This window comes from Acipenser ruthenus, chromosome 11, assembly GCF_902713425.1.
Source record: "Acipenser ruthenus chromosome 11, fAciRut3.2 maternal haplotype, whole genome shotgun sequence".
NCBI classification, from domain to species: domain Eukaryota; kingdom Metazoa; phylum Chordata; class Actinopteri; order Acipenseriformes; family Acipenseridae; genus Acipenser; species Acipenser ruthenus.
The window spans coordinates 44,162,607-44,177,677 of record NC_081199.1 but is presented as its reverse complement, the minus strand read 5'-3'; the positions used below and the strand labels follow the sequence as shown (position 1 = coordinate 44,177,677).

The 15,071-nt window shown below is 39.5% G+C and overlaps 1 protein-coding gene across 1 annotated transcript; it reads right to left on the bottom strand.

Annotated features, from left to right (window-relative positions):
- Positions 1-290: 290 nt before the first annotated feature.
- On the bottom strand, positions 291-11,658 carry LOC117426385 (vesicle-trafficking protein SEC22a). The gene is made up of 8 exons (XM_034043903.3): positions 11,464-11,658; positions 10,503-10,594; positions 9,169-9,372; positions 7,748-7,911; positions 5,667-5,846; positions 2,944-3,062; positions 2,084-2,149; positions 291-1,512 (listed from the first exon to the last, which is right to left on the bottom strand). The coding sequence occupies exons 3-8, from the start codon at positions 9,348-9,350 to the stop codon at positions 1,312-1,314; spliced, it is 912 nt and encodes a 303-aa protein (XP_033899794.3). The 5' UTR covers positions 9,351-9,372; positions 10,503-10,594; positions 11,464-11,658; the 3' UTR covers positions 291-1,311.
- Between the last annotated feature and the right edge of the window lie 3,413 nt (positions 11,659-15,071).

The window sequence follows — 15,071 nt, the reverse complement described above, 5'->3', positions numbered from 1 at the left end:
ATGAAATCAGTGGATAGCCAATAAACACTGAAAACACAGGAAAAACTGTGGAAATGGTTAATCAATTCATATTGACTTTACCCTTTTCCCATTAAAAAATAAAACCTACTACAAAAATAATAATAAATACATTTCCCAGTGCTGCTGGGCAATGTCCCTGACTTATCTGTCATTGATTAGTTCTGAATACTTTAAACCCACCCCAACTACTGAGTGACAGCACAGTCCTACATTTCTATTGGAGACTCCACTTGCGAGACTTAAAACAAGATTTCAATCAGGATGGAGGATTGTTAGCGGGATTTCAAGCTGTATTACAGTTAAGATACGGAGGATTTAAAACAGAATTGTGGCAAAATGTACAAAAATGCCTACACACAAAAACCCCAGAAGAATGTGCCCGTGACCATAGGGAATTCGTTGTGGAAGACAGCAAAGTAAAGAGGGTACAACTTAAGTGTGCAAGTACTGTTGAGTTACTATACATTTTTTGACAGGAAAAAAAAGTAACCGAAAACACTAATTTCATTCAGTATATCAAAAACGAAAGCCCCGAAAAAAAACGATTTACATTTAACTCGAAAATAGCTAAAAATAAGCACCGAAAAATACAATTAATAAAACCTGAAAAACAGAAGCCCTATACATAACATACACAATATGCAGGAAAGTACATTTCTGCTGGTTCTCAGAAAAGGGGGCTGTATCAGCAAAAGCATTTTTTGGGAGGGGGGGGTGGGGTGGGGGCAGGAGTAACTTCTTCCTCAAGCAGTAAGATACATTCAATCGGTTTGGACTCAACAACAATGTATTCTACTTTTTTTATTTGCATGTTTTGAATCTGCACCTGTGTTATCAGATTGTATTCTCTAAACTTGTATAGTTACTATACAGTTTTGTTTCTTTTCAGTTATATGATAAAACATTATTTGTATTTCACCTTGCCAAAAATTTAACTAAACCTAATACTGCAGTATCAAAGCAAACACTGAAATAAAGTAAAATAAAAATGAGTATCTTTTCTGGTTCCCCACTTTCTGAAATATTGAATATATTAATAAATACTGAAAACAGTCTCAGGCATAATCACATGACAAATCTGCACTCTGACGAGAGGCTGCGGGTTCTTCAGATACGCTCCTAAACATCCTCTTCGATTTGGTCACTTGAGTTATCGTTGATTTCAGAAGGAAAGTTCCATCTTTGCATAAAGATTGCATTTGGCAGAACCTTCTGTTCACACTGTTCCTGAGCTGTTTGCACATTCTGTGAACACTGACATTTGGAAAGGTGCTACAAGCAGCCTCTTCTTCAGACGTTGTAGTCGGGGGCTTTACCTTGGGGCTGCCTCAGCCTGATCTGCAGCGTGGTGAAGGCCCCCACTGTCACATGAAACAAGAGCTGCCACATGTTTCGCAGCTCATACAGGTACATGCTGCACAGGCAGATCAAACCAAAACTCAGGCAGGATTTCATGTTCCTCCAGCTCGTGCAGAACGCAAACAGGTAACACTGGGAACAATACAAACAATAAAAGAAGAAATCAGTGACTCCCAGACAAACACAGGATAAACGCTTTAAAAGTCCAGTAACACCTTCTCAACATTAAAACAACTAAGAGCAACAAGGAATACCTTTCCTAACTTCTAAAATACAGCCGCAATAGAGAACTTGCCAATACAAATATTTTGAAGCTGTAGGGTCTGAATAAATCAATACAGCAATGCCACCCTTGAATTGGCTAAAAGCTGGGAGGATTCATTTAGTATTTATACACATAATAAATGTATTCCACTTTCTGATTTACTGCAGAAGTGCGAATATGAAAACTAGATTATCAAAGTGGGAAACGGGCGGTAAAACCTCACCTGAATGGCAACATCATCCAATGAGTTACTGAGCTGTCAATATTGTACATTGTCATGTCAACACTACAAGTTAGCACGTTGTGTGTTGAGATGCTTCTTTCTATGTAAGAGATGCAGTTCTGGCTGCTCAAACTGTACATAATTATTACACTATCTGCACACGAGTTGACTTGTATATAAATACATTCAATTTTGAGAAATGAATCATCCCTCACCTGATAAAAGCAGGCTGCCATTCCAAGGAAAAAAGCAATAACATAATTGCAATCTTCATCTTCATTCTGGGCAAGGAAAGAGTAACATTTCACTGCAAATTAGCCCCACAATAACTCTTCATTCAGCACCCAGTGGACTACAGAGTTAATTCAAAGCATTCCTGGAATAATAACCATGGGAATGAGCCCCCCTCCCTGTGCTGAGTCCAAAGAATACTGAGCCAAGGAAAGAGGGAGGGAGGCTTTCAGCATCCTATTACCCTCTTGGAACTGCATTGTGACAAAATGTCCACTAGAGGGCAATGTTCTACAAATTAGAGCAAGAAAAAAGGTGAGCAGCTTCTGCTTGGTAAATACTGTGAACTGCTGCACTGCACTGCAGCTGTACTTTTAAGATGATAACATGGCAACGATTCATAGCAGGTTGCAGTAGCCCTAACAAATTAAATCATAGTAACAGTGTGGAACCAAGAATTTCAACTTCAAAGTTCAAGCCATTTATTTAAGGCTGTATTAACTGACATTCGTGAAATAGTGATGTTCTGGTATTTAGCGAGACACATATTTTAAAAGCAATTACAGAACTTCTCATTTAAAATATGGACTTTAGTACTAGTGTTTGATCTTCCTGATTTACCAACCAAGTAGCATGCCCTGTATTATCTGAGTGTCTAACACTGTGGATACACAACTTTCTGCCCAGATGCCTCAATGTGTTCACTGCAATACTACCACATGTTTTAAACCTGTATCATGACTTACGATATATCACAGTTTATAACTGTAGCATCTGTGCATTCATGCAAGAAACTCTCTATAGCCCCTAAAGCAATGGCACTCTCTGCCTGGTCACAGATTACCTGCAATATACTTTCAATGGCATGGACGCCCCGGATTAGATTCAGGCTTCCACACAGCAGGCTGAGCATACAGGAGACAATCCCAGCCAGCGTCACTGGCTCAAGCATTTGGTTAGGAGCTGAAAACAGGAAAGTAAAGGAAAAAAAGAAAAGATTGTAATAATGGTTTGCAGGTATGTTTAGTTATCTTAAATATACACCAAAAAACAAATACATGTATTGCATTGCAACAAAACCAGACAAATGTCACGTCACAAGGCTGTGCACTAAATGGTTTTCAATTCATTTCTATGAGAATGCTATCGAGACTGTATCCCAGGCACTTGTCTTAGGGTAATCTGCTCTATGTCACAGTCCTGAGGAGAAATAAACCTGTATTCATTGTGAATTCATTTCCTTTGCAACAGGACAAACCATTCTACAATGTCACTGCGTACGGCGCGGCAGCACTATTGTTTCCGCGTCCTGAACAGCTTGCAGTGTGCTGATCCCACTCAGAGGGTATACCACACATATATCATGCTTTAGCTGCTGGCTTCAGTCAAGCTGGGGATCACAGAACAACAGCACAGTCATCTGGAACAGCAACATTAAGATATTCTCCAGAACTTCACAAAACTAGAACATGTCCAGACACTGAAAGAGACTTCTCGGTTGAAAGGGTTACCTACATTTCTAATCATTTTCTTTTACTATTACATAAAGACATTGCATAAAAGATGCAACTTTTTTTTTTATTGTTATTGGGGGTAAAAAGATCCATTAATTCTCTCTTTTACACAAGTTGAATTTTATAAGCATGTAAAGAACTTTTCAATTTCCAAATTCCTTGCAATTTGTCAGCCAAACTTTAATACCAAACCCCACTGAGATACAACATAACAGAATAGCATGCAATTATTGCATTCAAAGCGCTGGTTACCATTTCTATACAAATTCTCAATGAAAAGGGAAAACATGAAATAAAAAGGGCTTGTCGGAGAGCGATCCACTGTCAGCACACTCGATGCAGTATTCCCCCCTCTCCCCCGTGCTGGCTTCCCTGACTGAGGTATGTGAGAATGTGTGAACAGAACACTCCAGCCTGCACCACATGGAGGGACAATGGCTTCAGTGAACCACATGCAAATCATGTTGCCTGGGTCAGTGGAGTGTGACGGGGCAAACAGAGAGGGCACTGAAGCAGAAAGGCAAGAAGAAAGGGTGCTCACACCTGGCCTGGCTACAACTGATTAGGGGCACAGAGGATAGAAACATTATTAGTCTTTTTCTACAGAAGCAGGGGCTGAAAGGTTAAAGCGAACACTTTTTGTTTTTGTATTAATAGAAAATAAAAATAACAAAAAACAGTAATAATCTTTTACAGTATACACTTACTGTTGTGAATATTTACAGAGTAATAGTTCTCGATATTTGCAACATGACATGTGCCTCTACTGGGGTTCTGGCCCAGGCTAACCCACAAACGATTACTAATATTAAAGGAAAGAGCTCACATACATTACAATGTACTGCTTAGAAGTGGAAAAGAGGAAACAATTTGTCTTCATATTACATAATAACAAACAAACACAATAGCATCCCCATTACACCAAGTTCAGTGAATGTAATCATATCACTGCAATAGCATCCCTATTACACCAAGTCCAGTGAATGTAATCATATTACTGCAATAGCATCCCCATTACACCAAGTTCAGTGAATGTAATCATATTACTGCAATAGCATCCCCATTACACCAAGTCCAGTGAATGTAATCATATTACTGCAATATCATCCCCATTACACCAAGTTCAGTGAATGTAATCATATCACTGCAAGAGCATCCCCCTTACACCAAGTCCAGTGAATGTAATCATATTACTGCAATAGCATCCCCATTACACCAAGTCCAGTGAATGTAATCACATTACTGCAATAGCATCCCCCTTACACCAGGTTCAGTGAATGTAATCACATTACTGCAATAACATCCCCATTACAGCAAGTCCAGTGAATGTAATCATATTACTGCAATAGCATCCCCCTTACACCAGGTTCAGTGAATGTAATCACATTACTGCAATAACATCCCCATTACAGCAAGTCCAGTGAATGTAATCATATTACTGCAATAGCATCCCCATTACACCAAGTTCAGTGAATGTAATCATATTACTGCAATAGCATCCCCATTACACCAAGTCCAGTGAATGTAATCATATTACTGCAATATCATCCCCATTACACCAAGTTCAGTGAATGTAATCATATCGCTGCAAGAGCATCCCCCTTACACCAAGTCCAGTGAATGTAATCATATTACTGCAATATCATCCCCATTACACCAAGTTCAGTGAATGTAATCATATCGCTGCAAGAGCATCCCCCTTACACCAAGTCCAGTGAATGTAATCATATTACTGCAATAGCATCCCCATTACACCAAGTCCAGTGAATGTAATCACATTACTGCAATAGCATCCCCCTTACACCAGGTTCAGTGAATGTAATCACATTACTGCAATAACATCCCCATTACAGCAAGTCCAGTGAATGTAATCATATTACTGCAATAGCATCCCCATTAAACCAAGTTCTTCAGTGAATTTGGCTCAAACCATTGGGGATGTACAGACTAGACACAACAGCACTGCGCGGTTTGGAGGGCCGGTGCTGTATTGTATAAAACAATAAAAGCAGTTCAAACTGAAGCATGCAGTACATTGCAGTCATGCTCTTACCTATTCCCTTGTATTTAGATGTGGATTGATGTGCAAACCCATTTACAGTCCCCAGGTCTGAAGTGGAAAGTTGGTATGGGGGTCGAAGCTTGATTTCTGTTTGCATGTCAGCAAGATTAATCTTAGTCGATAAAGACCGTGGGCTGTTATAACGATGTTTGGTCTTCTGTATGAAATTATCTAAAAAGATATACACGAGAAAGCCATTGTTAATTCATTTTATAAATAAATTACATTTATTTGTTTACAGCTGCTTGTTTTCTTGTAAATCAATACAGATGTGATATAACCACAACATATACATTATATATATATATATATATATATATATATATATATATATATATATATATATATATATATATACAGTACTGTGCAAAAGTTTTAGGCAGGTGTGAAAAAATGCTGTAAAGTAAGAACGCTTTCAAAAATAGACATGTTAATAGATTATATTTATCAATTAACTAAATGCAAAGTGAGTGAACAGAAGAAAAATCTAAATCAAATCCATATTTGGTGTGATCACCCTTTGCCTTCAAAACAACATCAATTCTTCTAGGTACACTTGCACAGTCAGGGATTTTGTAGGCATATAGTCAGGTGTATGATTAAACAATTATACCAAACAGGTGCTAATGATCATCAATTCAATATGTAGGTTGAAACACAATCATTAACTGAAACAGAAACAGCTGTGTAGGAGGAATAAAACTGGGTGAGGAACAGCCAAACTCAGCTAACAAGGTGAGGTTGCTGAAGACAGTTTACTGTCAAAAGTCATACACCATGGCAAGACTGAGCACAGCAACAAGACACAAGGTAGTTATACTGCATCAGCAAGGTCTCTCCCAGGCAGAAATTTCAAGGCAGACAGGGGTTTCCAGATGTGCTGTCCAAGCTCTTTTGAAGAAGCACAAAGAAACGGGCAACGTTGAGGACCGTAGACGCAGTGGTCGGCCAAGGAAACTTACTGCAGCAGATGAAAGACACATCATGCTTACTTCCCTTCGCAATCGGAAGATGTCCAGCAGTGCCACCAGCTCAGAATTGGCAGAAAACAGTGGGACCCTGGTACACCCATCTACTGTCCGGAGAAGTCTGGTCAGAAGTAGCCTTCATGGAAGACTTGCGGCCAAAAAGCCATATCTCCGACGTGGAAACAAGGCCAAGCGACTCAACTATGCACGAAAACACAGCAACTGGGGTGCAGAAAAATGGCAGCAGGTGCTCTGGACTGATGAGTCAAAATTTGAAATATTTGGCTGTAGCAGAAGGCAGTTTGTTCGCCGAAGGGCTGGAGAGCGGTACACGAATGAGTGTCTGCAGGCAACAGTGAAGCATGGTGAAGGTTCCTTGCAAGTTTGGGGGCTGCATTTCTGCAAATGGAGTTGGGGATTTGGTCAGAATTAATGGTCTCCTCAATGCTGAGAAGTACAGGCAGATACTTATCCATCATGCAATACCATCAGGGAGGCATCTGATTGGCCCCAAATTTATTCTGCAGCATGACATCGACCCCAAACATACAGCGAAAGTCATTAAGAACTATCTTCAGCGTAAAGAAGAACAAGGAGTCCTGGAAGTGATGGTATGGCCCCCAGAGCCCTGATCTCAACATCATCGAGTCTGTCTGGGATTACATGAAGAGAGAGAAGCAACTGAGGCTGCCTAAATCCACAGAAGAACTGTGGTTAGTTCTCCAAGATGTTTGGGCCAACCTACCTGCAGAGTACCTTCAAAAACTGTGTGCAAGTGTACCTAGAATTGATGCTGTTTTGAAGGCAAAGGGTGGTCACACCAGATATGGATTTGATGTAGATTTTTCTTCTGTTCACTCACTTTGCATTTTGTTAATTGATAAATATAAACTATTAACATGTCTATTTTTGAAAGCATTCTTACTTTACAGCATTTTTTCACACCTGCCTAAAACTTTTGCACAGTACTATATATATATATATATATATATATATATATATATATATATATATATATATATATATACATAAGCTGGCCTTGTTTAATGAAGAGATGGCAGAAGCTTCTGACTCATTTGCATGCATAAGCTGTAAGGCTCTCACCGAAGTCGATGAAGGAGTATGGTCGCACTGCACTGCTGATGCGCTTCGTGTCGTAGGATACAATAAACTCCCTCTGCAACTCATCCAGGAAACTGAATGCTAGAACACTGGGGTAGCTCTCCATGCAGACCATCATGTACCCCACTCCTAAAGAGCTTGTGAAGCTAGACAAATCAAAGCAAAGAGCTTCAAAATGAATGCTTAAATACACATACCACAGCAACAAACAACACACCCAAACAACAGACTTCATGATGTAGTGGTATCATAGCTTCTAGAATAACCTTCATTCATAGATTTCACAAGTTATCACAATATGGCCAGTATATACAGTCATGCATATACACTTATAGAGTCTTCATCCTACATATTAAGAGTATAAAAGAGATTCCAGATCACAGAACAAACAAACAACAACAAATTGTAAAAAACAATACATATTCATTCTCAAATGTAGCATTTGTCAGATTTGTATAGTTTGAAGCCTGTTTGCGCAGAGTTGCAGATCTTGGCTGGTGATAAATTGGGACAGTGTAAAGCAGGCCTGTCCCTGTTTCAGCAGTTACAGTAGTTACTGTAGTAACGAATGGGTTTTAAAATGAGGCCCAGCTGGGTTTCAGTGCACTGAGAATGAGAAGTCCTCTGTCGTGAGGAAATACTCATTGCTAACTGTCTGAAACTGAGGTACTGATTTATGAGCCATTCTGTAAGTAACAGGCAGTCCATTAAACACCTAAATAAAAATGCATGGCTGGTGACACCACGGCACCCCACACGTCTAGGGTCCTTGTGGCTCATAATTCATTTAGCAATTAAGCAACATTAATAGGACCTATTATGCTAATTATTTTGACAATGTAAAGCAATTCCACTCTAGTGAGCGGAATATTAAAAATAATATTTCTGTAATTGCTTTAAAGTCTCCTTGGAGGAATGAAACAGCAGCATGACTCACAGAGACAGAGACAGAGACAGAGACAGTCTGCTGGGTTTTCTTTTAACTTATTCTTATGAAGTTCAGATGATGAACGACGAATGTCAGAAAGTAGGAACCGGAATGGCGGCGCAATGCCCAAGGAAAGATACATCTGAGATTCAAATCCCCACGGGAACTCTTTAAAAGTCTTGTTGTGATGAATAGACAATTCTAGCAAGGAAAGATACATCTGAGATTCGAATCCCCACGGAAACTCTTTAAAAGTCTTGTGATTAATAGGCAATTCTAGGACTTGCACAGGTTTACTTCAAGTTATAGATTGACCTTGGATTCAACTTGTTTTGTTTTTTTCTAACCACAAGCATTACCGAGGGACACAGTTAAGTGATGATTAGCTGAAGAAGCAGATGTTTATCATTTCAAATCTGAAGGCTCAAGAACTTGCATAAAGGTAAAGCTGAGAATCATGTAATGAAATTCTTACTTTATGTTGTATTGTCCAGTTTTCAGAGTACATCTGTCTGGAAGCTGGCTGAGTTTTTTGGACAGTGTTTTGAGGTATTTCTTACTCTCCTGCACTCCCCTGTCCTGCTCATAGTCTGTAGATGCAGAAAGCGGGAGGCCGTCTCTCACCCGAACCACTGAGGCAAACAGAACCATGGACATCTTCAACAGAATTACTGGCAATCTGAAACACAAAGCAACGCTATTCACCAGTACACTTGGGTTTTATTATCTCAAGAAACCAACTAGCTTCACATTAAATAAATTAAGTTAAAAGTAAACACCTGCAATTAACAATAACATTTACCAAAAAAAAAAAACTAAATAACTTACACAACAGTCAACCAGGCAGTTCAATGAATTCACCTAAAAAACCTTCCAACCACAGATCATCCATTTGGGTTTTATTTGTTCCTACATATCAGCAGTGATTTGCTTTACTGGAGTTCATTAACTTCCAGTTTGCAATTTATTATAGCAGACACCAAAACACACTGTTTCCTTTACTTACACAGTTCTTTAAACATACCACATAAGACCTACACAAAAATGAGACCTGTAATCCTATATAAAACAGTGAAAACAACACCTTTATAAAATGCTTTCATTTTCACTGGTACACATACATTTAAGTGCATGTCATTTCCAAAAGCATCCATGCTGAAAAAATGAATGATTTATAGGATGATCAGTACCATGGACAGCACCTCAATGACCGCGCTCTCATTCAAGAGAGTCGTATTGTAACTTTAATGGGCGTTTAAGCTCATTTTAAGGGTGGTATGTATACACGTGAACTGTGTCTTTTACTGCAGGTGACAATATGACTCAGAGAATAACATGCTTGAATGATGAATGTGAAATATGCAGGTCTAGGTTACAGACCATAGTAAACAAATTGCTTTTCCCAGTGACTTATCAACCAGGGCTAAGCTGTGAAGTGGTTTCAAACTGTTTTTCCTAGTGACTAGTTAAATAACTGACGTCATGCTACTATAACGATGGAAAAATCGCTTCTAAACTGCACACTTTTGCATTTCCCTTTAATGGATTTTTTTCCCTTGCAAATTGCAGAATACGGCTTTCCGTTTCTTTGACAAGAATGTAATTCAGCTGTTCTTCGATTAACATAATGCTTTCTCATCGTGTATCACTTATACAATTTATTTATTTATGTAATTTACAAAATATCACAAGTACAAATCTTAAGTGACAACTTGTGTTCAATGCTCAACTGTAATCAGTAAATGACTCAATCCATACAGCTTCTAATGGAAACCACAGCCACTGGTTTATTCAAGAAACGGTTCATACCTCACTTTAACAGCTTCCCAAACTCATCCACTTGTAAGCCTGCTGGTGAAATCGGTAACCTCCATGTGATTTTTAGCTCATGGTTGGTCGGCCTGTTGGTAATGCAGATAGGAAGGGGTTAATCAAATGGTACAAGGCGGGTCTCGAAAGCGATGCACACCGCACCATTAGACTACAACGACATGCACTCTATATGAAGAATTATTTATTTTTGCTCATTCGGATTTCCGCTTAAATTAAAAATAAAACATATTCACAGATTTAACGCCAAAGTCTGTTTTTACAAATAAAATAAGGATAGATATTCATAAAAAGTTCCTAGACTAGTGTTAATAAAATAAACTATCAACAACACGGGACAGTTTCATACTTGTCAAAACTGGACAGTATTTAAAATAAAAAATAAAAAAACACACAACAGACTTCTTTATTTACTGAAACCACCGCACAGGCGAACAGCACAGGGTTACCATTTCCTCTTGAACGTGTATGTACTGGGACACCAGGGGCATTTCAAACAGCACAATAAGAATAAAACTGCTTATTCTAGCGAGAAGCCTGCACTGAAATCGACCTTATAAATCCCAGTGCAAGACCCCTGTGACTGTATACGTAACGACACAAAAAAAAAAAAAAGGATGTTGCGATCTGGAAACCAAGAATACAATACTGATTTTTATTACTGTTAATTTCATAAAGACGAACAATATGGTTTCTGCGTTTTGGTAAGTTACTGGTAACTGTTTTTCTTCAATGAACGACAAATACAGTTTTTGTTTATTTATTTTTAAATGTAACGCCAGCCTTTCACTCGGTCCTTCACGTTCCTCCCCGTTCCTACTCCACAACACCCCGCAGGAGTATCGAGGCAAATCCATGGCTCGGCATGGCTCCCGCAGCTGTGTAGAAGCTGCAGGCCTTATACATACAGAATAAAATTAACACAAGTGTTCGCGCTGACCTTGGCTGCGGCATAAAGAGGGTCAAATCGAAGACGGGTTTTTTTTTGTGTTTGTTTTTCACAGAAGACGTTTCCCCGAATAGCGCCACATTGCTTGTAACTTGTATCTGTCACATCCCAGTGATTTTATTCATGTATCGGAAGTCTTTGTTTACGTGGCTGTGCCGGTGTGCGTGGTAGAGCAATTGCATTCTGGGTATTATACGGCGCTTCACCGTAAGTGCAGTAACGCTGCCTGTCCAGGACCCGGGCAAAATAAAGGAGACGCAGCCTGTCCAGGACCTGGGCAAAATAAAGGAGACGCAGCCTGTCCAGGACACGGGCAAAATAAAGGAGACGCAGCCTGTCCAGGACCTGGGCAAAATAAAGGAGACGGTCTACGACTAAGCAGTTAGACGAATTGCAACCAGGAACCAAAGTCATCAGAATGTGCCACAAATACCTTGCAGCACAGATCACACAGCAAATGGGATTTGTAAATGGGGAGGCTTGCCAAAGCAACTCATTTTAAACCACCAACACAACAGCACCAAAAGAAGGATCACAGGCAGTCCACGTAATGCTAAGGGGTGTACCCTTTGATGCTAAAGTATGTTTTTGGGTAACGTGAAGAAATACGTTATACCACTGTTTAGCCTTCTGTGCAGCGTACTTCATTAAAAAAACTAATGAAACCTGCATGAAGCCTACCTACCTACCAAGCAGTGTGAAGTAAACTGCAGTCAATAACATCATCTGCACACTCCACTGTAGCTCAGAGAAGTAAAGCTAACTACACACACACACACATGCATACATACACGCACATGCGTACATTCATACACACATGCATGTGCTTTACTTCACACCTATGCTTTATTTCATTTGTAACATTCAGTTTCTGTTTTTGATTGGCTTCAGTGGAATCTTTAAGCTGATACAAATGAGCAATGCAAACACTCAATAACTTCTCCCAAGTATGTAATGAGCAATGAAAACACTCAATAACTTCTCCCAGGTATATAATGGCCTATCAGATGAGTCGGGTCACTGTTTGGGTAAAGAGAAGCTAAGGATTATCTGTTCCCACTGACATCAGTTCAGCTCCCTAAATCAAGCTTGCCATTCTGTGCATCAAAGCACTTGTGTATATTGAGTGTAATGCAGTTTGGAATTTCAAGTGCTGGTGATGACCTTGCAATTAGGTTAACTGTTGTGATGATGGCAGGACTAGTGAATTTGCTTTACAAGTGCTCATCTGTGTCATGCAACTTTTGAGAGCTGTCGTCATACATCAGATGTAGGCCCTCACCAATGAGAAAAACAATAGTTTATTTAAATAGTCTAGACACATCCCTGTAGTTATATACAGCAATAGGGGCAAACATGTTAATCAGGGACACCATAGAAGACTTCATGTAAAGCATGCATTCAAAGACAATTGGATAAGGCCCATTAAGAAAGTAGTTACATCAGTGGTAAAGGATATGGCTGTTTGCACAGGGAACAAAAGCATTCTCAAAGCAAGAATATAAAGTTGCCCTCTGGCCCTTTTGTGGCAAAATGGTTGCAAATGAATGCTAAACCCAATGTAAGGTTGTGTCACATAAGAAATAGAGATGTAAGCATGGATAGCAGGTCTGAATGAAACACTTCAGCAGCTTCCCAAGCCTTGCATTGTCACTGCATTTAAAAAGTGCAGGGTTATGCACATACTTTGATGCTGCTAAACCAGAATGACAGAATTCACTTGAACTACTATATACAAGACAGCCGTACAGATAAACTGGAGATCTGCATTAAGCTAAAGACATCACTACATTACAGTGATGGCAGCTTCCCTAACAGCTAATGACAAAGCTCTGGAATTCAGTCCAGGAAGGGGTTAACGTAGCTGGAAATGTAGGGCCAAGAGGAGTGTAATGCTGAAACAAGATGACAAGAGTGTAATGCTGAAAGTCAACCTTTGGCAGTTCAAACCCACACATAGACTGACAACACACACAAACACATTCTTCAAGATGTAGTAAAATAACATTCTGTAATCTCAAAACAATGTTAGGACTGCACAGATCTCCATCTGCAGGCAGGCGTGTTCTCTAACCTAGCTCTTGCTTGTTTGAAACCGCTGGCATTGTTGTGCTCCAGGGGGGGGGGTTCCTGTTGTTCTTCTGTCTTTTACAATGTCATGCCATTGCCAGGTAGTGAGGGACCAAAGCGACTGATCAAGAACCAAACCGAGAGTCACAGGGGTCGTAGACACTATAAAACCATGTGTGTTCATGAAGGATTTATACTGACAGCGCTGCTCTCTGCTTAGAAGTGTTCAATCTGTCTGAGGCATGAACACCTGAATTTGTTGTAACAAACAGAAGGGGCTGTACCTCGTGAGCAGCATTCCTCATAGGCTTCATGCATCTGCAACGGTTAAATGTCAATGCGATACACACATGTACAAAAAAAACTCTTGTGATTCCATTTAGGTTTGTTGATTAAAAATGAAGAAAAATCATGGGAATTAACATATTCAATTTAATGAAGGGACGTGTGCTAGAATCGAATAATCCTAAATGTATTTTGAATTGATTTATTACAGTATTGCAAGAAAAAACAAACAACAAAAATATTCTTTCTATCAGGAATCAGTGTAGTGCAAGAAAGCATCTCATTGTCTCGTTTCAATGATTGACAGCATACTTGCCATTTATCAGCACACAGAAGACACCAATTCAGGACAGCCCTGTATATAAAAGCACATTGTGAAATGCTTTCTGTAGCAGAGCCTAGAGCCACATTCCCTCCTGCTGGCAGAGAGAGATGTATGGAAAGCACGAGTCCCTCAGGCAGGGCCCAGGTTACTGTACCTTATCGATGGGCAGTAATGAGAAGACTGCATGCTCAAGACCAGTGGTGAACCAATAGCTCCATCCTGGGTTAAAGGGGTGCTGACCCACATCTTAATATTCACTTTCCTGCTTCTATTAGCACAAGCAATCTAATCACTGGTCCTCCTTTTCTTCTGTTCGATATCTTTCAGTCCTTTGCTTCCTGGTACTGAATCACATCTCACATTGTAGTTCAAATTGACTCCAACGGTCTAGCAGCTGCAACGAAGACAGTGACCTACAGCAAAGGAAACAGGATACAGTTCATACTTACTCTGTAGAGGGTTACATTTTAAATATTTGCATCATGAGTTAATGTAGAGAAGAAAAACATGTGAAAACCCATTCGGTTCTCAGCACAATAACGTACCAATTGTTTTTTTTCTGGTTAGAAATGCTTTAAGAACCATCACAAAGACACATTTACACATTGAATAAAACATACTGAAGAGTGGCATTGTGTTAGGACAAAATACTGTCTCTGTAGGCATATATTTATCCCCATTACAATTTGTAATTTAACTGCATAGGTAGTTCAAAGTGAAGTGCTGTTTTTGTAAGTAAACAATATTTTACAGTATTTCTTTATTAGTAAGTTTTCCAATCTGGTAGTCAACATTCCTAAAAGAAGAGGACACAGCTGTAGGGCCACTGTCTGTCTGCGCATTTCTCCAATTCATTGATATTTAAGGAATGAATACGATGTATGTTAGATTCAGGGAAACAAATCCAGTGTGAACACAG

Bases quoted from the DNA above. Each gene is read 5' to 3' on its own strand.
- LOC117426385 (XM_034043903.3), bottom strand. From the start codon at position 9,350: ATGTCCATGGTTCTGTTTGCCTCAGTGGTTCGGGTGAGAGACGGCCTC. The intron at 3,063-5,666 runs GTAAGAGCATGA...TCCTGTTTTCAG, and splicing joins ATCTAAATACAAGGGAATAG to CTCCTAACCAAATGCTTGAG. The intron at 1,513-2,083 runs GTGAGGGATGAT...TATTGTTCCCAG, and splicing joins TGGCAGCCTGCTTTTATCAG to TGTTACCTGTTTGCGTTCTG.